Source organism: Harpia harpyja, chromosome 7 (assembly GCF_026419915.1).
Source record: "Harpia harpyja isolate bHarHar1 chromosome 7, bHarHar1 primary haplotype, whole genome shotgun sequence".
Classification (NCBI taxonomy): Eukaryota; Metazoa; Chordata; class Aves; order Accipitriformes; family Accipitridae; genus Harpia; species Harpia harpyja.
In genome coordinates this window covers 8,028,055-8,050,832 of record NC_068946.1, presented here as the reverse complement: position 1 = coordinate 8,050,832, position 22,778 = coordinate 8,028,055, and the positions used below count along the sequence as shown (strand labels likewise).

The 22,778-nt window shown below is 47.2% G+C and overlaps 1 protein-coding gene across 3 annotated transcripts in view; it reads left to right on the top strand.

Moving 5' to 3' along the window:
- PAX7 (paired box 7) overlaps positions 1–22,778 on the top strand; it is a 101,836-nt gene that overhangs the window by 71,553 nt on the left and 7,505 nt on the right. Inside the window, exon 8 of one of the 3 annotated variants that reach the window (XM_052792397.1) lies at positions 18,658–18,723. The exons of the other annotated variants lie outside the window; for them this stretch is intronic. Within the exon in view, the coding sequence (XP_052648357.1) occupies positions 18,658–18,723 (66 nt within the window). The remainder of the gene's footprint in view (positions 1–18,657; positions 18,724–22,778) is intronic. 3 annotated transcript variants of the gene reach the window in all.

The following is a 22,778-nucleotide window of genomic DNA, read 5'->3' as shown; positions in this document are numbered from 1 at the left end:
TTGCGTTTATTCCTATGTGATTTCCACTCTAGACATTGTTCTCTGTGTGTATTACTGAGATATTAAAATATTAGAAACACTGAAGGATTTCAGAGCAAACAGTTGATTCCTGAGCCTTGAATTCGATAGGAGCTTTGTCATTACCTTCGGTGGGTCCAGGATCAGCCCCTGTGGCACTGCACTATTTGTAAACTCAAGTATCAGAAGTAGACAAATTGGGGAGAAAGGGAAATAAGGAGAAAATAGGAGAAGAAATACAGGAAAAAACCCTGAGGAGAATGACAAGACCAATGACAGCAGGAAGAAGAAATGCAGGGAGGTGTGAAAGTGTCTGATAAGCCCCCAGATGTTGGAGCAGGGAGCACATATTTAAGACACCCAGGGCTAAGACACGGAAATCTGTACCCATAAATCTTTAAATATCCCTTCCCACCCAGACCCTGCTACCCGCTTACGGGGTGGTGGGAGCAAAGCCGAAGCAGGGTGGGTGGAACAGGCATTGCAGGGGCTGTAATTCCTGCTGAAATCCGGACAGGACTGGTGGGGCTTTCAGCTCTGCTGAAACACCTCTCCTCTGGGTCCTGTCTCTTTTCCACACCAGGGAGGGTAAGAGGGACTTGGCTGGGAGACACAGACTTGGAGAATTCTAATGCAGGATTTGCCCTGCTTTATGATTAATAAGGGAACTCGAGACAAGGCAGGCAGGGCAGATAGAGAAAATGAGAGATTAGCAATTAATACAGCATCCAGCCTGGTGACGGGCATTTCCGAGCGACCTCTGGCATTCAGAGGCGAGTGTTTCGCCGCGTGGCTCAAAGAGCTGCAATAACCCAGGGACTGGGGAGCTGGTACTGAGCTGTAAGAGGAATCAAGGGACTGCAGTGGGGAAAGGCAGCCCTGGAATGAGGGATGTGAGATAGAGGGGAAGCTTAAAAGGGAGGAATGCAGTAAAAGGAATAATTAGGATTCAGAGGCAGGGGCATGCACATGTGCTGTCACGTGCCTGTGTGCACAAGGGCATTGGTGTTCTGTGTGCACATTCTGTATGCGCACACCAGTGTGTGTGCCCGTGCGTTGTGTGTGCCTGTTAAAATCTAGCTATGGTGTAACAGCTGTGCTCCAGCTGTGGCCTGGCTGTGAAAAGCCATCTATGATAGGAAAAATCTACAGCAATGTACTTTGCAGTGAATCAGGCACTGATCCCAACCTGCCCCCCTCTTTTTTTACCACAAAGAGGGCTTGTGGAAAGTGTATTAACTTCAGCGGGTATGACAAAACGGCAGAGATACTGTGCTGGGAGAGGAGGTGGGACAGTGTAGTGCAGGTATATGTGGGTCCATTGCTTTCCTTGTGAGCCTCAAGCCTGCCCCAGCTCAGGAAACACTGTGCTGAAGATGGACGCGAGATTGTGTGTTGCTCACATAGTTCCATGTTAGGGGGATATGCCATGACCTCCAGCTTTCCCAGAGCTGATGGATGCATTTTGAAAGGGGTCATTATTCAGTACGGTTTATTTTCTGTTTGCTTCACCATCTATGTGTGCTAACAATGCAGGAAGCTTGCATTGCTCCCACCCCAAAGCCAGCCAGCTGCTGGGATCACTGACGGACGGGTTGCAGTGTCTTGGGGCAAAGGTTGCAAGCAGGACGTTTGGGGCTGACAGGACGGGGAGGACTTTGGGGGCTGTATCTGTCTCTGGAGCATCATGGAGGGCTGCTAAGAAGAGCTGTTACGTCCCAAAGCATCAGGAGGGGCTTATGAGGGAGACATACTCTAAAGGGATGCTGTGCCGGTCTTTCATGTGAGATGGAAGGTAGTTTGGATATTGCATCAGCTTGCAGTGCATTCGTCTTGCCGTCTCTCTTGATGCACTGCATACGGAGGGGGGAGCAGTACAGGGCTGTGCAATATGTGCTTTAGCAGTTTGGGGTTATAGGGCTGTGCAGGGGCTTCTGTAGTGTATGGGGAGCACAGGAAGTGCAGAGGAGGGGAGATATAGCTGTGTGTGCAACAGATAAATAATGGGGGGCTATCGGGTTGTGGGGTGCATGCCACATGGGGGTTTCCACCTCACACGGTGGTAGACGTGAGGGAAAATGGTTTGGGTGCAGCAAGGCCTCCTGCTGCAAGATGCTGCTTCTTGCCTCCGTCAGACAGGCGTGCACGAGATCAATTTACAGCGGGGGCTGAAGATCAGAAATCCTAGCGGGGTCTGGGGTGTGTGAGTAGTAAATTGATCAAAGGTGCAGAGGGTCTTAGCTCGCTGCAGTAAGCTGGAGTCAGCCCTTAAGCCTATCCAGTTTGGAGATGAGGGGGATCTTATTTCAGGGAATAAGTACCTGAAAGGGAATCGTGAGCCACATAGGGGAAAGGGTGGGGAGCTGCTTGCCAAGCAGATATAGGAAAATCACAGGGACTGGCTTAAGAGATTGAAGGGAAAGAGGCAAGGCTGACACCGAGGGGGTTGTTTTGGGGTAGGAATTCACCCACCAAGGCAGTGCAGAGCTGAAACAGGGATGTCCGAGCAGCCCATGCAGGTGGGAGCTCTCACCACGACTCTAGCTTCAGTGCAAAGCTTGGTCTGGGACCCACCAATGCATCGGGCCAAGCCTGGGTTGAGACAGGCCCTGTGGGGAGCTCACCTGTTAGTCTGGGGGAAATGTCTGTGCTGCTGCATGCCCCACACCTCCCTCTGGCTGCCCTTTTGGAGGGACACTGGCGGGGGGATGCTCCCAACAGGGAACAGGGAAGAGGGAAAGCAAAGGCTGCTGTTGTCTGTCTTTCCCCTGAAATCCAGAGCAGCAGAGAGAGTCCCTCACAGCCTCCTCTCTCTCTGTGTCTCTCCCAGCTTTTCTTCTCCCTCTCCCTTCCCTTCTTCCTCCCTCTCCTCTCTCCTTCCATTTGATGTGGAGGAGAGCTGTCTGCCACTCGCGCGTCTGTACCGAGAAGGGATCAGAAGTTTCAGCGAGCGCTCGGCGCCTCTCCTTTGATCCATGTCCTGAGGCCTGCTTGACAGCGAAAAAAAGCATGGAGACAAAACGACTCAGTCAAAGTGATTCCTGACAACTGTCTCCATGAGATAAGGAAGCTCTCTGTGTCTTGGGTTCTTTTTTTTTTTTTTAATACCGCCTCTCCGTTTCCATAAGAAGCGGAGTCACTTTAAACCAGAAGAGCCAGCCAACAGCCAAGCTGCACAGAGAACAGCCGAGCAGAGAGTGCCTGGCTGAGCTTTATCATGTTTCCTGTCTCCCTTTCCACCCCCCCCCCCCTTTTTTTAAAAAAATAAACCCTCTTTTTCCCATTTTTCTTTCCCTCCTTTCTACATGCTGCGTTACCCTGCCGCCTTACCCCAATGCCGCCTCTAATTATGCAGTTGCAGAGAAAGCCCAGCGCATTTGCAGGTGGCTGGGACATTATTCAGCTCAATCCCAACCACAGCGAAATGCCTGCCTTCCCCGCAAGGGGCTGGGGGGGAGAGAGAAAGCCCCGTACATTATCTGACAATAACCAATCCTTTTAGGGATCGGCAGCAGGCCTCATTAATAGCAAGGCATTATGCACTGCTGGCCACTTAAGTGGTCCTTAGAGCTGTTCCCCTGTTGCTGAGGCCCAGATTTTTTTATTATTGTTTTATTTTTCTTACCTAGGTCATGACACACAGGGAAGTGTCCCCCCTTTCCCTTCTCACCTCCAGGTTGCTTGCAGGAATGAGTTTGCAAGGGCTCAGCGACACTAATCCTCACTGGAGGATGCAGGACTTGGTGTGCGTGTTGGCACATGGGGGAGCAGGATACACACCTTGGAATGGGACTGTTCTTGCAGCTGGGCTGTCATGGGGGTCCCCAAACACACAGGCTCCCTCCAGGACAAACGCGATGCAAAAGGGACAGGGAGGTGGCCTCATAGACCGTGATGCTGAGGGCAACCTGGCTTGGACACACGAGACAGGACCACTTAATCCAGATGAGGAGCTGGAGGAAAGCAGACATGGCATGGCTCACTGTGCTCCTGCGCTTCCCCATCCTCAGCTTTGTAAAGCTGGAGGGGACTTGGGGTCTGCCTGAGGTGACAAAGCTTGGCTTAGGAGTGGGCCTAGAGAGGGGTAGGTGGCTTAGTGATCCCTGTCAGGATGACGGAGCAGCCCTGAGCTCCAGCTGGCTCAGGTGATGGGGACAGGGATCAGAGTTCATCCCAGCGATGCAGAGCCTCTTTGCCAGGGAGTTCCTCTTCCCCTCTGCTCGCCGTAATTAGGCTATTGTTGTAGCGTCTGCTCCGAAGTCAAACTCCATTAGCATGCAGGATGGGGGGTGGAGGGGACCGAAGGGGGACGCACGGAGAGAGAGATTCCCTTCCCCCCAGAACTGCGCTGTGCTGCACTGATAAACAGTAAATATCGGGGAACAGGATTTCCACATTATCTGAGCGCGGCAGAAAATCAAAATTTCAGTCTAAATCCGAGGAGACGAGGCTCATAAGCTCCTCCAGCTGATACAGACGCCGAGCCCAGCCAGCAAGACTCAGGAGGCACAAAATAACATTTTTTCGTTCAAAAAAAAAAAGAGAGAGAGAAGAAAAGAAAGAAAAAGAATGAACAAGAGGGGAAAAGCAAGAAATATTTGGGGGCTGCCTGCAAGAAGGGGAGAAGAAGAGGTGGTACAAAGCAGAGCATTGTCTGATATTGCAACCCTTTTCTGATGAGGAAATAAATAGCCGGCTGTATTGGGGAGGGGGTTGGACACTGCCCATCCAATGAACTTCCCAATCCGTGGCTCTGGCTCAGTAGAGTGTTGCTTGGGGATCGACCTGTAGGACACTAACAGCTGCTGGAGGATGATGGCAAACCTTTAATTAGTGATTAGAGTGCACAGCTGAGCACAAATCCAGCCCTGAATTAGGAGCCACATGGGGTCTCCCCGACCCTAAAAGCCAACACCAGATTCAGCAGCTCTGTCAGGAGCATGGGTCTGCCAGCTCTAATGAAGTTCTGGGCCATGCGTGCTGCTAATATCACCTCCATGCCCTGCTCCAGCCCAGCAGACAGGGCAGGAGCCACCCCGAGTGGGCACCAACTCCTGCCATGGGATTCGCATGCTGCAGTGAGAAGGAGGCGATGCCGAAGCTGCCTGGGAACCACTTCTTGAGGGAGCACAGGGCTCCCTAAAAATGAGCAGCAGTGGTGAGAGCAGGTCCGCGATGCAGGAGAGCTGGGCTGGAGGTGTCACTAGTATTGCAGTGCAAAAAAGGGATGTAGTTCTGCCTGCTTCTAAAGGAATTTGCTTCATCTTGGTTCATGGCATGGTTTCACGGTGCTTTCTGCTCTTCCAGGGAGCAAGGTGGTTTCAGTGCCTGATAGGGTGGGTATTCCTAAGGCGTTCAGTTTAGCTACTTGCTGTGTCCCAGACATTTTTGTGTCTTTGGCTGGATCTGTGCTCTCTTTCCTGATCTTCCCTACATAAGAGACTCCATAAAAGCATTGCTTGCTGCAGAATCCTTAGCTCCAGGTTTTTAGCCCAAGGGAATGTGGTTCAGCCACATTTCTGTACAGCATCAGAGACTTTGAGCTCTCTCTGGGGCTTTTAGTCATTGCTGCTTGGAGCAATGAAGAAGAAAAAGCAGGGACTAGTTGCAAAAAATGTTTTCTTGGTTTCTGTAGCAGCCACTTCTGTCCTCCTGCTCCCATCACTAGGCCAGAGGCTCATTATAACTCAGAAAGCAAATAAATTCCTCACTCTGAGCAGCTCACTTAGCCTCAGTCTCTGCCCAGCTCCTGTAATGTCCATTCCTCTTTCCCTACCTCATTTCTACGCCCATCTATAAAGTGGCATCTTTCATGCAAAGAATTTCAGGGTCTATGTTCCAGCTCCAGCAGGTTTCTAGTATAAACTCTGTCCGTACCATATAGATCCAGGGGACGTCGGTGGAACTGAACCCCCAGTATTTAAGTTTCTCGCAGATGAGACTTAAGGCTCTCAGTAACTTCAATGTTGAGCAACTTTTGCTGCCAAGGGAAGGCGGTGTTTTTATTTCAGATGAGGAGGAAGCAGGTATAACAGATGCCTGTTGGAAACATCAGAGTCTTTTGTACTGGCAAACTGACTTGTACTTGTTAAAGTATGGGAACTTAGAGGATGCTGCTGCTGGCGTAGGATGTCCCAACCCCTTTGCACTGTTGGCTCAGATCTTGTTCTGTACTGTTCTCTCTTCTCTTCAGTATTGGGGCAGGTGTAGAGGGCTGGTTTTCCTGAAGTATTTGTCCCTTCCATTCTCACAGGTGTTTACACATACCCCAGAAGTCATAAAACTGAAAATCAGAAAGTCAGAACTAAGGTGGCATCTTTCTGTTCACATCATCTGGGTCTGAGGTCAAGGCTACCAGAGTGGCCAAGCCATTTTACATTAGCTTAGAATCTGTTCATGCATTTTAAAGAACAAGTGCCCCACATCTCTTTAAAAATTAAGATCTTAATCCTGTACCTTAAGATTGGTATTTCAAAATCCCTTGGCATGCATGCAGGGCTTTCTTCTGCTGTTTAGCAGAGTTAGCATTGCCTTAGGTTTCACTGTTTGAATGGTCATCAGCACAGAGTTTTGGCCTCCATTAACTACAAGAAAGGCTGATTTAACACTGAAATATGTGCTGGACTGCTAATTAGCACGCGCTGATGTATCAAATGTATCTCACCCAACACAAACCTCATCTGGGGATATATAGAAAGTCACGGGGATATTTGACTCTCAATATCTCCAGTATCTTTTACTATCCAGCCTCTTTTACCTACAGCACTGAGCCTCAGACAGCTCTTGCTCTTGGCCTCTTGGCCAACACATTGTGTGCTCTGTTTTTTCCCATTGCGTCCACATCATTACACCGGCTCTCCAGCTACATTCTCCCAGCCATGCCAGAAGATTGCCAGTCCCCCCATCAACCCCACCAGCTATGGCCTCTTCTTCCTTCCCCCATGGCTCATAACCCAGCTCCTGTGTCTCTCCTTGCCTGCTCCCCTTGCTTTATTTCACCTGGGGTCTCAGAGCTGTGGTCCCTGCAAGAGGGTTTCTCAAACCACTCGAGCTGCAGGCTTGTCTGGAGGGCGAGAGGTCAAGCACTAGCAAGTGTTTCTGTTTAGTTCCAGATACCAGCCTGACAGGTGGGTGCCTCTTGATTAATTCCCAGCTCCCCTAAATGCTCCTGTCGTCATGTGCTGTGGTCCCGTTCAAGCATAGGCAAAGTTAGGGGCAAAAAAGGAGAATATTGGAATGCGTTAGGTTCTCTCCATTCAGGCTCTTGCAATGGAACTGTGGCTTGAAACAGTTGCAAATCTTCACCTCCAGCACTCATTGTGCTGACAGTACTTGCAAGTAAAGATGCGTGCTTAGAAAGTACAGCCAGAAACCTTCAAAGGCCCCAGTTCTCCCAGCTTGGCTGCTATGGTGCAGTTCTGAACCCACCATGTCTTCTTACTAATCTACAGTGATGCAAATGTCTAGCTGAGGCTGTTACAGTCCAGGAAAATAAGGATTTGGGATCAAGGGAGCATCCTCATCATCTGAGGTGACTTGAGCCTTTGGAGGTGGGCTCTGACGAGGTTTGTGAGCTCTGCGTGGTGCAAGGTCTGGCTGCTGCTGAGAGCGTCAGTCAGCTTGTGTTGGTTCCTGACCAGTAACAGCTATGGCAGCATGATTTTGATAATCTTGAAGGTAGCATAGTCAGGCTGTGGTGATTCTCCCTTTCAGACTGTTGTCATTTAAAGGTAACAAAGAGAGAATATCACCCAAATTCATTCCTCTTAACTAACGCGCTTCCATTAGGGGCTCAGTCATCTTACAAGCTCTATATGATGAGTGTAGAGAGGCGGGGATCTTCAGAAAATTAATCAGACCTCCGAAACACTGAATCACTCTCTGTTGACACCACAGACTATGGAGAGACTTATTTTGTCTTTATTGGAACAAGTCTTTTGCTGGAGTCCAAGTCTAAGGAGTTCTCTTTCCTTCTTTCTCATTCCCTCTTTCACATGCTCTGGTTTATAGTGGTGTCCAGAAATGCTAGAAATCTCACCAGAACATCTCTGCACACATCCACACTGGAGAAATTCCCAAGGTTTACATACCTGAGTGAATTTCAGAGAGTAGGTAAATCCCATTTACCTAGTTAATGCTCTGCGAGGTCCTGCCAAAGGTTTCAGTGGAAGAGCTCAAGAGAGGGAAGGTGGTTTAATGTTTGTGGCAGCAGAGAATTGGAAGTCACGAGACTCATGTCCCCTGCTGCTAACTTGGTTGCCCAACCCTGGCAAACTACTTACTCTTGTCTGCAGTGGTTTCTCCATCCATGTTAACAGGGAGAGTTAGCATGGATCCACCATGCAGGAATGCAGAGAGGCTAAAATCACAAAGGGCTACAAAACACAATGAAGAGCAGCATCCTATAGGTGTTACAACCTCATGAGCAGCAAAGCATGCAGCAGTGCTGAGGTCCTAGGGAAGCAGCCAATGCCTGAGCACTATTTTTTTAATTTAAAAAAACCCCAACTTATTAAAATTTTGCCTGGCTGCATCTCTTGCTTATTCAAATACTGCCAATTTCCGTGGATGTCATATCTGCTCCCAGCATCTCCCAGCCTCAGTGTTTGGGTTATATGGGAAGAGAGAGAAAGAGGAAAAAAAACTGCAAGCAAAATAAAAGCCGCTATCTGACAGAATCTCTCCTGGGGATCTCAGTTATTAAAAAAAAAAAAAAAATCATTTTTCTCTTAGCTGGTGTTTGTTGAATGTGCAGGAGCCATAGGCAAATTTTTGCTAATTTTGTGCATGCTTTTATCATACTGGTGATTCACTGGCAGCTTTATCCTCTGATAAGTGGATTAGTTGTTGAGCTAAACAAAAAGGTGTTTGACAACCAGGAAGCTCTAAAGAACATATTTGTTTTCCAAATAATGGAGCTGTGTTTGTTGCTCAGTGCAGTGTGGGGTGTTGTTGTGAATTTCATTAGCCGAAAGGAAAGGCCTCAAAGCTTTTCTCCCTTACACAAGGCTGTGGTTCAGTAGGAACGTCTCACTCCTATCAGTGGCAGGTTATTCTTTTTTTATTTGCTTTGGTCTAGTAGTTTGGCCCCGGAGTGATGCTGATTAGGGAGTGGCTAATGAGCTGTGTCGGCGTGAGAGCACGGCATCTTTTGGCAGCGGAGCCAGGCACACGCCAGCTTCATTCAGGAGTAAGCATCACAGGTCTGCTAGATGGTTAGCAGAGGCCTATGGTTCACAATTAGACCCAGACTTGTAGGGCTGGGAGCAAAACTGAGGGCACAGAGATAAATTGACCGAGTGGAAGCGAATAGGGCTAAAATAATGAGCTTAACTTTATCTAAGACTTTCATCGTAATATCTGAGCATCTCATCATCCTGGGATGTGTTTCTCCTCACGGTACCACAGGGAAGGTTGTTATCTCCAAGGCCAAGAACGGAGGCACAGAGTTTTTATCCTGCTTAAATGTAAGGCAGGAACTTGAGACTTTGTCAAGGCCCTTTGCTAGCTCAAAAGGCCTTCTCTGTAAAAGTGCTTCCATATTTAGTATTTCTATATTTCTATGCAGTTGTATGTTTATTTTCAGTCCTTTGGAGTCCTCCTTTCTGCCCTCCCCACTCAGATACCCACAGCCCTTTGGCCATATTAGCCAAGTGCCTGGGAGACGATGGGAATTTTTCCCTTGGAGCTGCCGAGAGCTTGGTGACAATCATAGTGGTTGGGGCCAAGCTCTGCCTAGGCCAGTGGGTCCTCCCCAATAGCGACCATTAGCAGACTCCTCATGAGGATCAAGAACAGGGTGCTCTCCGGGCCTCTCACTATTTTCAGCTCGGGGGATTTCCTTAAAAAAAAGGTGGTTTGTCTGTTAATCCTCAGTGGACATTTCTTCCAAGCACCTACCCAGTCTCCTTTTCCACCCACACAGCTTAGCATCCGTTGCTTCTTGTGGCAAGGAGTCCCACAGGTTGACTCTCCATCGAGTGAAGCTCCACTTCATTTGCTTCATATTTCACCCCTACTACCGTCATTCGAAGGCTCATTCTGGAAGTGATGGTGAATAGACAATTAATATTCACCCTCTCCGTGTCATTTGTGATTTCTTAGGCTGCCATCAAATCCCCACAGCCTGGGAAACCAGGAAAGGTGCTGACTGATTCCAGCCCACCTTCACCAGTCATGCTGATGGTGCAGTGGCTTTCCCCCCACCCCTTGCTTGGGCCATGGCAGTTTTGCAGTGAGGGCCTTGGAAGGAACGATGTGGGTTTGTGGAAGTGCATTTTGTGCTTGGGCAAGGGTTAGAGGCACCTGCTCAGGCTTATAAATCTCTGTGGATGCTACTGATAGCAGTGGGAGATGCGTCTCCTGTGGAAACGAAGCATCTTTTTGCATCCTGATGCCAAACCATATGTTCTCCAGTGTCCTTTTGAAATATAGACAACCTTGGTGATAAGAAGAACATAATCCTAGTGCTTGAAACAGATAGCTCCATCCCTCCTGACATTTTTAGGAGCCTACAGAGATGGAAGGATAGTCAGCCACGCCATTCCCATCCCCTCAGCTTTACTCATGCAACGGCCAGACGTGAATCTGGTAAAGCTTGTTTTCCCCTGGCAAGGGGCTAAAAGCAATGTACTTTTCCCTGACAGCCGACAGCAGCCCCTGGCTGAGAGGGTGATATGAAGAGGGAGCAAACGCGGTACCATGAGAAAGGGGGAAGGGCTGTGAACAGATCTGCAGTTGCTAGCAATTGCGCTCTCAGCTCTGGCATAGATGAAACGGGGGGGAGGGAGGGAAGAAAGGGGGGAAAACGGCAGTCGAAGAGCGAAAGGTCCCCAGCTGGCTGTTAGTGGCATCTGCACTCAGAGTACAGACTCCAGCTGAGAGCTATTTCACTATTTATTTACATGTAATTATTGCTATGAGGTGCAGATATTAACACTGTCAAGAGCAATTTGCCCTGACATTTTTCACTTGCTCTGTTCCCTGACGTTTTGGGTTTGGTGGGATTTTTTTTCTCTCTCTCTCTCTCTCTTCATCACACTGCTTCGGTTTTGGCAGTGCAGGGACCAGGCTTTTTAATCCAGCGCCCTTCGCAACCCATTAAACTTTGAAATTTAATTTTGTCCGGAGAGGAGCTGGGGCGCAGGGAGCATCTCCCACCTCCCTCTCCCCACGCTCTCACACCCGCCACCCATCTACAGCAGTTCAAGCATTTCCACTCTAAACAAACCAAATTTACCGGTTGCCGCGTTTTCAATTGGAATGCAATCTCCAGCATTAACCTTTGCTTTCGACACTGCATTTAAAACACAGAAAGGTGCCCAACCGTTTATTAGGGGGAGAGTTTGAAAGTGCATGTAGAGAAAGCAAATGCAGAACAAATATTTTTCGACCCAGTGCCCAGACCAGCATAAAAATCACAACCCATTTCAAAAGGTGGGTTAGGACCAGTGACTGTTTCCACTTCTTTAAGCTCCATTTTTTTTCCCCTTGCTTTCACTCCACTCCTGCCTAAACCATCTGATTTCAATAGCTGGTGACACTTTAAATTAAGACTTCCGGCCTACGCTCAAGCCCTGATTTAATGAGACAGTTGTTGTATGTCATCTAATAAATACCAATTGTGCATTAGAACTTACTTGCCAAGCAGGAGCAGTGATGTGACAGGCACAACTCACCGCAGCCTGCTTTTTTTCTCAGCCAATATGGTGCTTGTAATCATTTAGCATTTGTTTAATACACAATAGACCATATTCCTCCCCAGCAGAGCTCCACCGCTCAATGATTCACACTCGTGTTTTATAAACCAGAAGGAAAAAGCTAGGTGTGTACCAGAGTCTGAAGGACTATGCCAGGGTGTGTGTGGGTTGTGTTCATGGAAGGAGTAAATGCTGAGTACTTCTTAAGTGCCTATGCGTGGTGAATTTTTGGAACAGATTAATTAATAATTCCCATTCCTCCATTTTATCTGCAGCACCTTAGACCCTTTTTTTCATTCTTAGAGTTGGACCAGTCTCAGCTTCTACTCTCTTCACTTTGCAGGGGAAGAGATTCAGGAATCTGGTGCCTTCTTCATCTTTATTTTTCTTCTGGGTTTCCTTTCTTGGGATGGGAGTAGAAAGAGAGCCAGGCCCAAGGGGAGATGGCCAGTCCCCAGATCTGAAATATCTGACATTTGGGGGCTTTTGGATTTTGTTTCTGGTTTTTGTGCAGGGTCTTCTGCAGTGGGACATGCTCCTTGACTACAGCACTTCTGTGTCATTGCAACACAAATAAATAGCAATAGGAATGGCTTCATTATAAACCACCAAGCCCTGCCGTGTATCTGTAACATGCTCACCCTGCAGCAGAAAGGATAACTGAGATCACTATGGATGAGGGGACAGGTTGCCAGGACATTTTGGAAAGAGCAAAATGGTTTCATTTAATTCAACACTCTCTGGAGAGTTTCTTTTTCTCTCTTTATAAACAAAGGGACAAAAATATTGCAACTGGATATTTTATTTTTGATATCTTTTTGTTACAAATTGCAGTGTTTTACTTTATTTTGATCTTTCAATCAAAAGTTTGTATTTGCACTTGCATCCCTCAAGTGTTTTACTTTATTTTGATCTTTCAATCAAAAGTTTGTATTTGCACTTGCATCCCTCACCCATTTCCTTTCCATTTTCATTTATGCTATTTGAAAGGCTTGCTTTCATCTAAAAGAAAAAGTTGTTTATCTTTTTCATAACATTTATTAATCACCTGTTGACCCTTCGTAAACCTTTTATAGAGGGACCTGTAGTATAACACAGAAGCTTAGTAGTATTTTCATTACTGCAGGCTGTGTGTTTAAATGTGATCAGAGCCCAGCATGGAAACTCGACATTTTCTATTCTTAACTCTTTCTCCCCACCCCTCTCTACCCATCACCATTTTTGTGTGTGGCCGTGAAACAGAGCTGACAAAACTGTTCCCACCTTTGTAAAACTTTCTTCTATCTTCAGGGAAAGGCCTATAGATATACTAAACAGCATCATATAGCACTAGTGTTTTGAAGTTCCCCTCATTTCCGTGCTTAACTTATTATAAGGCCGTCTGGAGTGTGGACATCAACCTTGGCTTTGGGATGTTCAAATTCCTGCTCCCCCATAAACTTCTGCACCGTCTCAAGTTTTAGCCTTTATTGGGCTCATTTTTCCACTAGTAAGGTGAGAGGTGGCAGCCCTGCTCTGCCTAGTGCTGATGATAAATACATTAAAGCAGGTCACAGAAATCTTCGAAGAAAGAAGAATGTTGCAGAAATAAGACGCATTTCTGCTTTTTATGTAGGTGTCACTTTGGATAGCATGTGCTCTGTCCTGCTGCTTTCTTGGGGGGTGTCTGAAGGGTCAGGATGCTCAGCTCTTGCTGGATTTCAGGGGATTGGCTTCCTGATACAGAAAGCTCCAGACTCCTGGGCCTTTTTGTGTGGACAGGAGGTTTTCCTCTCCACATAATGACCAGGGAAGAATTAATCAGATGGGGGCTTTATTACCGGTGACCCAAATGCACCCACAGAGCTCAGGCACCAGCTGGTACATACATTAACTCCAGTTTTGCTTAATCTTGCAGTTTTTAAGGCAGTCTCATAATGGGGCAGGGACAGGAGGAGACAGGACATGCAGATTTTCTGAGGATCTCTTGGGTGCTAACACTGACACACTGGTCTGAACCCAGGGCAAGGCTTAGGACAAGTGAGACCCAGGCAGTGGTCTTGTTCTTGGGCTTTCTGCTTTGCCCATGGCCTCAGCCCTCCATCCTCCCATGCTCAGCACCCTTCCCCAGGGTCCCGAACTTTCTGCCAAGGTGCTGATTCCTCTCTAAGCCGGAGGGTGCAAACCAAATGGAGGAGAGCAGTGCCCAGGGCTGCTGATCTGTGCGCTAAGCTCTTCCCCCAGTAGTCATGATCAGGGCTACCGGGGTGCAGTGGGAGCGAGGAGCGCGGGAGATAACCATTGATGTTGTCAACGCTGCCGGGACTTAACGTATTGTGAGATATGGCAGCTTGTTTGCACGGGTGTTAACCAGCCTCTCCTGTCCCCTTCTTGTCACTGCCCAGTCCCTGCCACAGCCAATCTGTGTCCTAATCTCCATCAATTAACAAGAAACACTTTCGCCTCCTCGCTCCCCCTCACCAACACAGACACCCACCCCGAAGCCTCAGATAAAGAGGAAAGAGCCCCCCCAGCCTCGACCCTCTCCCCCTTTACTTTCCACTAACTCAGCGCAACCAATTAGGCATCTGACACCCGTACTGGCTGACAAATTGTTTCTGTCATCTGCTTTCTGTCTTTCATTAAACGAGAGGCGGAGGGGGGAATTGAGAAGGGAGGGGGGGCTGGGAGATGTGATCTCCCATGCTTAGCGAGGCCAGATACATTAATTACAAAACGGCCATTTGCAGCATGAAAATGCATTAATTAAATTTATGCAATCATTATCTTTAAATAGTCATATCTTTAAAATAATCAGCCCTTCCTGAGTCTTCCCTCTCCTCCGCTAAGTATCTCTAATCCCTTTTCCACCATTTATCTCTGGATCAGCAGTGGCTTGTATGCTTTTAAACTTCTGCGTGCAGGAGATGCCTTAAAAACTCTGCTCGAGTAATACAAGGGTGTGATACCTTCACTCTTGCCCTTGGCCTTGCAGTGAGGAGGACAGGCAAGGGGACAACTCTACTCAGAAAGTTAGAGGATTTGCCATTTTTTGGAGGATTTTGATCAAGATATTTTCATAAAAGAGAGCTTGTAGCTCAGCCAAGAGTTGTGGGGTTAATGTATGAAGTTCTTTGCTTGCATTTGTACAGGAGAGCAAGGTATGTGCTGGTTTACATACCCACTTAGTAAATGTATTGCTGTTTTCGTTTGGAAGAGGTTTAATTTTAATGAGGTAAGAGCCTTCCCTTTGGCACAGACATAGCTTTGCCAGCAGACAGCTACCTTTCATCAGTGTATCTTTTTCTTCTTAAAAATCACTTAGTTCAAGGCAGTAAATTATATTCATAAGAAAGGCAAGGTTTTAGAAATAGGCATTTCACTACTCTGATGCTCGAGATTGCTTGTTGGTGGCTTCATATTATAATTCTAAAAAATATTTCATTTTGGAGTACCTTCAGAGGTAGCCAAAATCAACGTGTGCTAGACAAATAAGAAGGAAGCGCAGTTAATGATGTGTTAGCCCAGGAGCTTCTACTTTTACACTTCATTGTCCAAAGACTTCACCTGTTTGTGATGGCTACTCAAATAATCACTGCAAACTTATCAAGGTTTGTGCTGCTCCTCAGCAGACCCTAGGTGCAGGAGTGCCGAAGTACCCAGGGAAGAATTAATCTCATCCCCTGCTTAAGTAAGCACCTATAACACCACAGGAAAACTCCAGTCCAAATAGCTTTTAAAGAGCTGGAGGACTCAAAGAGGGATACTTATCTAAACTCAAATCCTTTAGGGCTTTCTTATCACTTCTGGTTAAAGATTTTGTTCTGCTCTTTGTGTGTCTGCATCGTTTTTAATAAATCCTACATGGTTTTTTTCCCCTATCTGTAATGCCTAGTGGGCCAATGTCCAATTAGACAGGAGCCGACGCAGTGGTATTTGGATCCAAACCTCATGTTGTGTTCAGCTAGAGTTATGAGTTTGGGATTAAGACCAGACAGAATTTGGGGGCAGATTTGATGTCACCGAGTCCTGCCAGATTTCTCACATCTGAGGGGCAGAAATGAGCTCTGGGGTTTCAGAAATGGAAGCAGACAGTAGCTTGTCCTGCACAGGAAAGTCCCCTCGACGGTCCAAGTGTCCCCAGCCCCCTCTTCAAGAAGTGCATTATGAAACTATAAGCTGTCTGGATTCAGCACAGCATGAACTTAGTGTAAAGGTGATTACAAATAATGAATACAAAGGGGTTGTTTTTCCCTGGACCTTCTCCGAGAACAGACATTTCTGGAGAGAAAGTAAAAGCCTTACTATGGAGCAAAACAGGGGAAGAGGTGGTTGAGCTAGAACATCTTAGCTGTAAGGGTAATCCTCTGCTAAAGCAGCAAGGATCCCCACTTTCTTCTCTTCTCTTTTCTCCTGGTTTTATTTGCACTAATGCCTCCACACCAGTGGACTCCACACCTTGGTGGCTGCAGCTCCATTATCCCGGAGTTCAGATCCTATGAGGGTTTGGGGGTTCATGTTTGGCAAAAGCAGGCAGCTCCCTGTCTTTGAAAATACCACAGTGCTCCCTAGCAGCAGAGGGAAGTCCAAAAGAAGAGCACATGGCACTATGTAGGGCTGCAAAAGGCATTTCCTTGGATTCAGGAGCTGTGATTTTCCTACGGGTGAGGGAAAAAGAGGTCCTGACTTTAAAAATTCATCCCTGTGATAGCCTCAGAAGATCCAAACTGAGCTGAGGCACTTGCACACAGGACCAGGGTCTGGGTTGTTCATTCATTAGGGTGAGCTGAAAAGAGAAATCCTCACCTTAAAAAATGCACCAAGCTCCCTCGGGAAAGCAGGGAACTAAGAGCAAGCAAAGAAGCAGCAGAGGAGCTGGCAATAGGAAGCGCTTCTGATTTTCCCTTTCTTCCATTCTTTTGCCAGCTCGAGTTATTAAGTGTTTGGTGTGAGCCTAGCTAGCCCTGCACTTGCTGAACTTATCAGGCTTATTTCATCTCCCCATGACCTCTCCGTATTTACGATGGGAACCCTGGAGGCATTGGCTTTGCTTAACTGGTGTATCTTACACTGCAGTTAAGCTGGACCTTAACTGATTACAGCCCTTGATTGATCAGAGAAAGAGGGAGGGGAAGAGAAAGAGGAGTCCTAGAGCAGATACGCAGGACTATCAGTGCACCAAGCAGCTTCGCCTGGGGCTGGGATATGCCACTCGGGGGATTCTTTGTAGTGCAGCTCCTTTCACATTTATAGAGGCTCCCCTCCACTCTCCAAAAAGAGAGAGACACAGAGAGAAAAGCAGGCGAGGGGGGGCATGGAGCGGACTCAAAGGATCTCAGGAAATCTTGTTTCGAAGCAGTAAGTCAGCACCCGCACTCCATTACCAGTGTCCGCGGGGGGTTGTGATAGTGAGCGAGCACAGATCAGCTTAGCTGAGAAATGGGAAAAAAAAAAAAAAAAGGAGGGAGAGAAATGGAAAGGGAGGAGGGGGAAGAGGAGACCTTTCTGTGAATTTTGGTTTGTCTTTGTTAGTCTCTGCCAGTATGGGGCTGCTGAAGAGAGGAATAACAGAAGTTTATAAAACAGTTTTAATTTGCTGGGACTTAGATGTGCTGCGTGTTCTTCCCTCCCACCCTGACATTATTCACATCAGGCGGATGCACAGCAATAGATTTAGGGCTGATTTAGCAGGAAACCTTGGTGTGTGTTTGTTTGTTTATTGGTATTTTGAATCTCTCACCAAGCCCCAAAAGCTTTTCGTTCCCCACCCACCATCAGCATATCTGAGCTTACCCAAGAATGGACAAATAAGTGCAGAAGAAAAGACACAAGCCTGGCCCATTTCCAAAGCCAAACCTAATGTGTGTCCTTCTGCTGGTTTGGAAATCTTTAGGAATTCCAGTTTTCCGTGGTCGTGCCTTTCTGCTTTCTCATCCCAGGTGACTTTGTGAGTTCCAAAATGCCACAAGCAAGATTCATATTCCTGCAATTAATACCCTGTGTAAAGTTGCCCACAGATGCTTCGTATCTCAACAAAGAGATTTTTCCCATGGAGGCTTTCCTTTCCAGTGTATTCATTTGGCCTTCACAGAGAAACATATTCATGGGGAAAACAGCATCAGGGTAGAGTTTGCTTGTGGTGACTTCTGTTAATGCAGTCTACTGCCTAGAAATAAGGAGGATGGGGTGGCTTGGTTTGCCGACCAGCACATTTGGGAAGCATTGGCCTTCTTTCGGTTATTCCATATGAAATGTCTTAGCAATTCCAATTTAATCAGGAAAAACACTTCATGCTTAGGTAACACAAGATGAATAATGATATTGATGGTTAGTAAAGCACAAACTGCCCATTTTCAGAGGGGAGATACTCAGCAGTGCATGAAAATCAGACCCCTTTGACAGTTTCAAGATGGCAAGGCGCTAGTTAGCCGTTTGGCTTGAGTCTCTCCCGTTTCTGGAAGCGGTGAGCCCATGTCTCTTGATTTTGCTTGTTAGTGAAATTGATGCCCATAGAACTGTGACCCCCCTTTATCTCAAACAGCCCGCACTAGCACGGCATGTCTTTTTGTTTCCTCTCTGGTTATCCAGACTACTAAAAACTTTGCCATCTGCTTTTATCTAAGTGATAGTAGAGTTTGGTGCCCTAATGCCAGGGATAGTGGCTCATGTTTCTAGATCAAGCAGTTTTTAATGTAATTCCCATTCACAGTGTTGCCTCCGCCCTTCCCCTCCAAATTACACTTCTGCCACAGGATTTCTCATAGTCCTTATTGGATGCATAACCCTGTGGTGCTTCTGATTTCCTTATGGTATTTCCACTGCAAGAAGAGCCCATTCCTCTTTCCCAGACCATCCAGACTTAAGCAATTTCTCTTACCCTTATAGCTAAGACCTTCCCATTCTTTTGTATAGCTTAGAAACTTTTCTTTAGACCTTCTCCATAATTTGTACATCTCTACAGAAGCAGGGTGCCCAAAACAAGATGCAGTGCTCCAGGTGGAACCTCACCATAGCCTTGAACAATCAGGTAATAACTTCCCATCGCCTTTTTTTCTAATCCTCCCCCTGTACAGCCTGCATTGGTCTGCTTTGCTGCAGCTCACCATTGCATCCCCAGATCCATCTCATCCCCAGCATCTCCCCAAGCCCTCTCCATCATGAGTGTGTGGCAGTTTTTCATCCATTAAGCGAACAGGGTCATTTTAGGACACAAATGCTCATGTCCATTTCACCCACTGTGTCCTAGACCGCTCCCCTCTGGCGCTGAAACATCCTTCAGATGTTTTAAGTCACTGAAAGGCATTGATGATATTTCTGGGTTTATTGTTCACTGCCAAACTGTACCACTGTTCAAGCACAGGCCCACAGTAACTGTTTCTGACCACTTTGAGGGGATTTGGTATGATCTGTCCCATACACACCAGAAAGGATTCAGGCACATTGCGTTCTGTTCCTGGCTTTGCTTCTGACACGCTTTGTGTGGCCTTGGGAAAGGCATTTCACTGGCCTCCACATATTTTCCAATGGAGTGGGGAAGGTTAGGAAAATGAGACATTACTGCTATAGAGCAGCGGCCATGTCAGCCCTGGAGTCCTTCCATAGCAGGAAGGACTTGTGAGATTGTTTTAGCTCATATTCATAACACTGTTCTCTTTAGCACTAGTAACATGCTGATTGATGGATTATAAATACTGGGCTAGATGAGGCAGTGGAGCATCCGGGTTCTTAAACTTTAACCCACAACAAAATAGAAGTAGAGAGTTAAGTCACCTGCTCATTTATGCGGGTGTTAATCAGGACTGTGCTTGAAGTCAGTGTCAGTGAAGTTACCCTTAAGGAAAGCTAATGTGAAGTTTGCTCCCTGGGCTCCAAAATTTAGTTGGAAGTGACATTAGATGGAAGGGACTGCAGTTACCTGGATCAGACATTTTCTAGGTGCAAGAAGTGTGAAGCACTGTCTGGATCCTTGGCCTGACTGCAAAATCAAATGTAGTGGGTGAACTTACTGGATTAGTTTGGCATATTGGGATACCACTCAGCTGGGTCTAGTGATTTAGAAAATATTCAAAATTAATTGCTTGGTTTTGAGTGCAGTGTTAGTGATTGCTACATAAGTCATTTTAGTCCTACCTAGGGGCATATTTGCATATATTTATCCTCCTTTCAAGTGAAGATCTTTGGGGAAACTGTATTTATCTCCTCCCAACTCTTTCTTTGGCTTTCAGTAGTCCTACAGTCACCTCGTCATTTTGTTTCCATTTAATGTATGTATAGAATAATCAACTCTTCCTCTTGCCACCAAGTGAAAATGAATCCACAGAGATCAAAAAGCATTAATATGAGGAAGGGTTGCCTTCTGCAAGAGAGAAGAAAAAGATTAGCTGAACAGGCTGCAAAATAAAGATGGAAAAGATTAAGCTGGGTCCCCACCAAGTAGCTAAGAACAGTCTTGGAGGACAGAGCGTGACCTACCCAGAGCAGAAGCTGAATCAACCACAAATGGCAGAGAGACCAAGCCCTCATGGAGGAACTCAGAGACAATCATTAGCTTGGTCCGTGTCTTTAGTAAAACCATAAGATCCAGCATGTTTCCCAGCACGGCCATCAGGCCCCTGTCAGACTTTCCATTCCCTAGGAAGTGGTGTTAATGTTAACACCACAGAAGCTGAAACAAAGAGAGATTTCAGCCTACAAACACTCTTCACAACAGAGAATTTCCTAGTGCGTTTTGCCTGATGTAGTATAAAATATTCCAACTGATCACATCTCCAGCCTTTCCCAAAGAGAAAGGATTTCTACCCATTCCTAGGAAAGCAGTAACACAGCCTCAGAAATACTACCCACTGCCAGGAGACCCTTCCTCTGGTTTTCTATTTGGTTTCTGCCTGGTATCCAGTTTGCATTCCTTTGGGACCACCCGGCAGCTTCTCTGGAGTTAACACCCTTCAGCTAGTTGCAGATCATTATGTCTTCCCTTTATTCAGAACTTAGCCAGGCTCAGCAGTTTCTAAATGCAGCATTTTTCTAAGGCAGCCTCTGATTTTGGACGCTTCGCGCTGTGTCAAATTGAGTGTCCAGAAATGGAGACACCACAGAATCAGGGGTCACTCTGGAAAATGCTGTCCGCAGGCTCCTGCCTCCCCATCGTTTTGTTTGCTTGGGTTTGATCTCCTTACAACACCTCTGTGCCTTCCTGGTCATGGGGCAGCGTAGCATCACTGAGTGTAGATATAAAGCCTGCTGGGTCCAGGGCCTGATGTCTGTATCGGCTGGCTATCTTAGCAAGCCTAAAGCAAACTGATAATGCAGGGCAGGAGGTGTAGGGGCTCAGGATGTATAGCGTGTCCGGCATGGCCTGGGCTGCCCTGGTATTTCCTGTAGAGCTCTTGACTGCAGAGACCAGCAAGGTGCAGCAGCCAGGTCTGCTGGGGCAAGGTTTTGTCATGGAACTTATCTGCTACCCTCCCTCTCCCCTCCTTGATGCGCTGACACCCTTCTCTATCGAAGCAGTATCTCTCCCTATCACTTGTCTGCCCCTCGAGCCCCTCCTGCCCCCCCAACACACCCAACTGTCCCCCCCAACCCCCAAACCTAAAATCTGAAGGCCTGATTGCACAGATTGAAGGCCCTAATTGCACTTCCCTTTCCAAAGCCGCATTCGTTTATCATAAAGGGTGCACATTTCCCCTGCTACAGTTTCCATGGCCAGAGGCCCTGAGGGCCAGCTCAGAAATGGAGGGAATTAATTACATTTTTTTAACTCCCCTTCTTTTAAAGTATGGGAGAGAGTGATGAAACGTCCCGGGGGGGGGGGGAAGCAGGGGGGAGCTGCAGAGATGAGGGTGGGGAGGGAGGCGGCAGCAGCAGGAGGCGAGGCGGGGGGGGCTGGCTCTTTCATCCAGGAGGGTCTTTGTGCATTAACCTTGGTCTCCCCAACACATCAAGACCCCTACCCCCTCTCCCCCATGACAAATGACCTCTGGAGAGGGTAGAAACAAGGCCAAAGGATCCTAGCACCAAGGCTGTTATTGACTTACCCCGAAGTGCAAGCCCACGCCATGCCTGTGACTGATTTGGGACAGCAGCAAAGGGAAAGAAGATGGGGAAAGGGAGAGAGACAACTGATGAGAGGGAGGGGAAAGGGAAGGCTGTCAATCACTGTGATGGACAGGTAGCAGATTTCCCTCCAGATAAAACCTTACAGATGTGAAGTGGGTATTGATTTTTAGTTAGTGATGATAATGCACCAAGAAGTAATAAATTATAAGAAAGCAAGGTCAAAAAGAAAAGGTAAAAGGACTTTCCATTCTTGAGGAGGGGATTTCTCCAGATCCGCCAGACTTTCCTAAGTTCAAAAGTTGCCTGGAAAATGAGTTTATCCAGCTGAAACAAGAAGTCAGATAATGCGGGCCTGCTGAGGCTGGAGGGCTTGTGTAGGGTTATCCATGCTGGGTGGCTGCGTAGCAAAGAGGGAGTAGAAGTCTCCAGTTCACTCTTGTTATTTCTAACACCTTCATGTCCTGGGGTGGGGAAGGTCGGATGCTGTTCTCTGATAAACCTGTGCAAACAGAGTCTCAAGGGAGCTTAGCCCCATATTGCTCTCAGCATGCCTGGAAAAGGCAGACGCTTCCCACGGTCAGCATTGCTGAAGAGGGAACGGACATCTTTGGGGCTCCTGGCTCGGTTGAGCCCCACAGCCTCTATCAGGGTTTGTCTGCAGCCCTCAGCCACCCTACCTCCATGGGAGCCTCCAGCAGGGATGTGCACATCATAGCCACCTTCCAGCATCTGCCCTCTCCAACCTCCGCACAGTTACATATCCGTTTACCACCCCAGCATCGTCGTGATGAAATATTGGCATCCTTATGTTTCACCACAGATTTCCAGAGGGAAATTCAGCCTGTCTTTTTCAGAAAGGGGTCTTAGGATGGGATGAATTGTCCTTCAGAAGTGTCAGTCTCTCTGTAGAGGGATTCTAGAGGATTAGCAGAGACTAGAAACTTAACTTCACGTGGCTAAGGTTAGTTGAGTTGAGTCCTAGCTTAAGTGACTTGCACAAGCCTTTGTGAGTCAGTAGCAGAG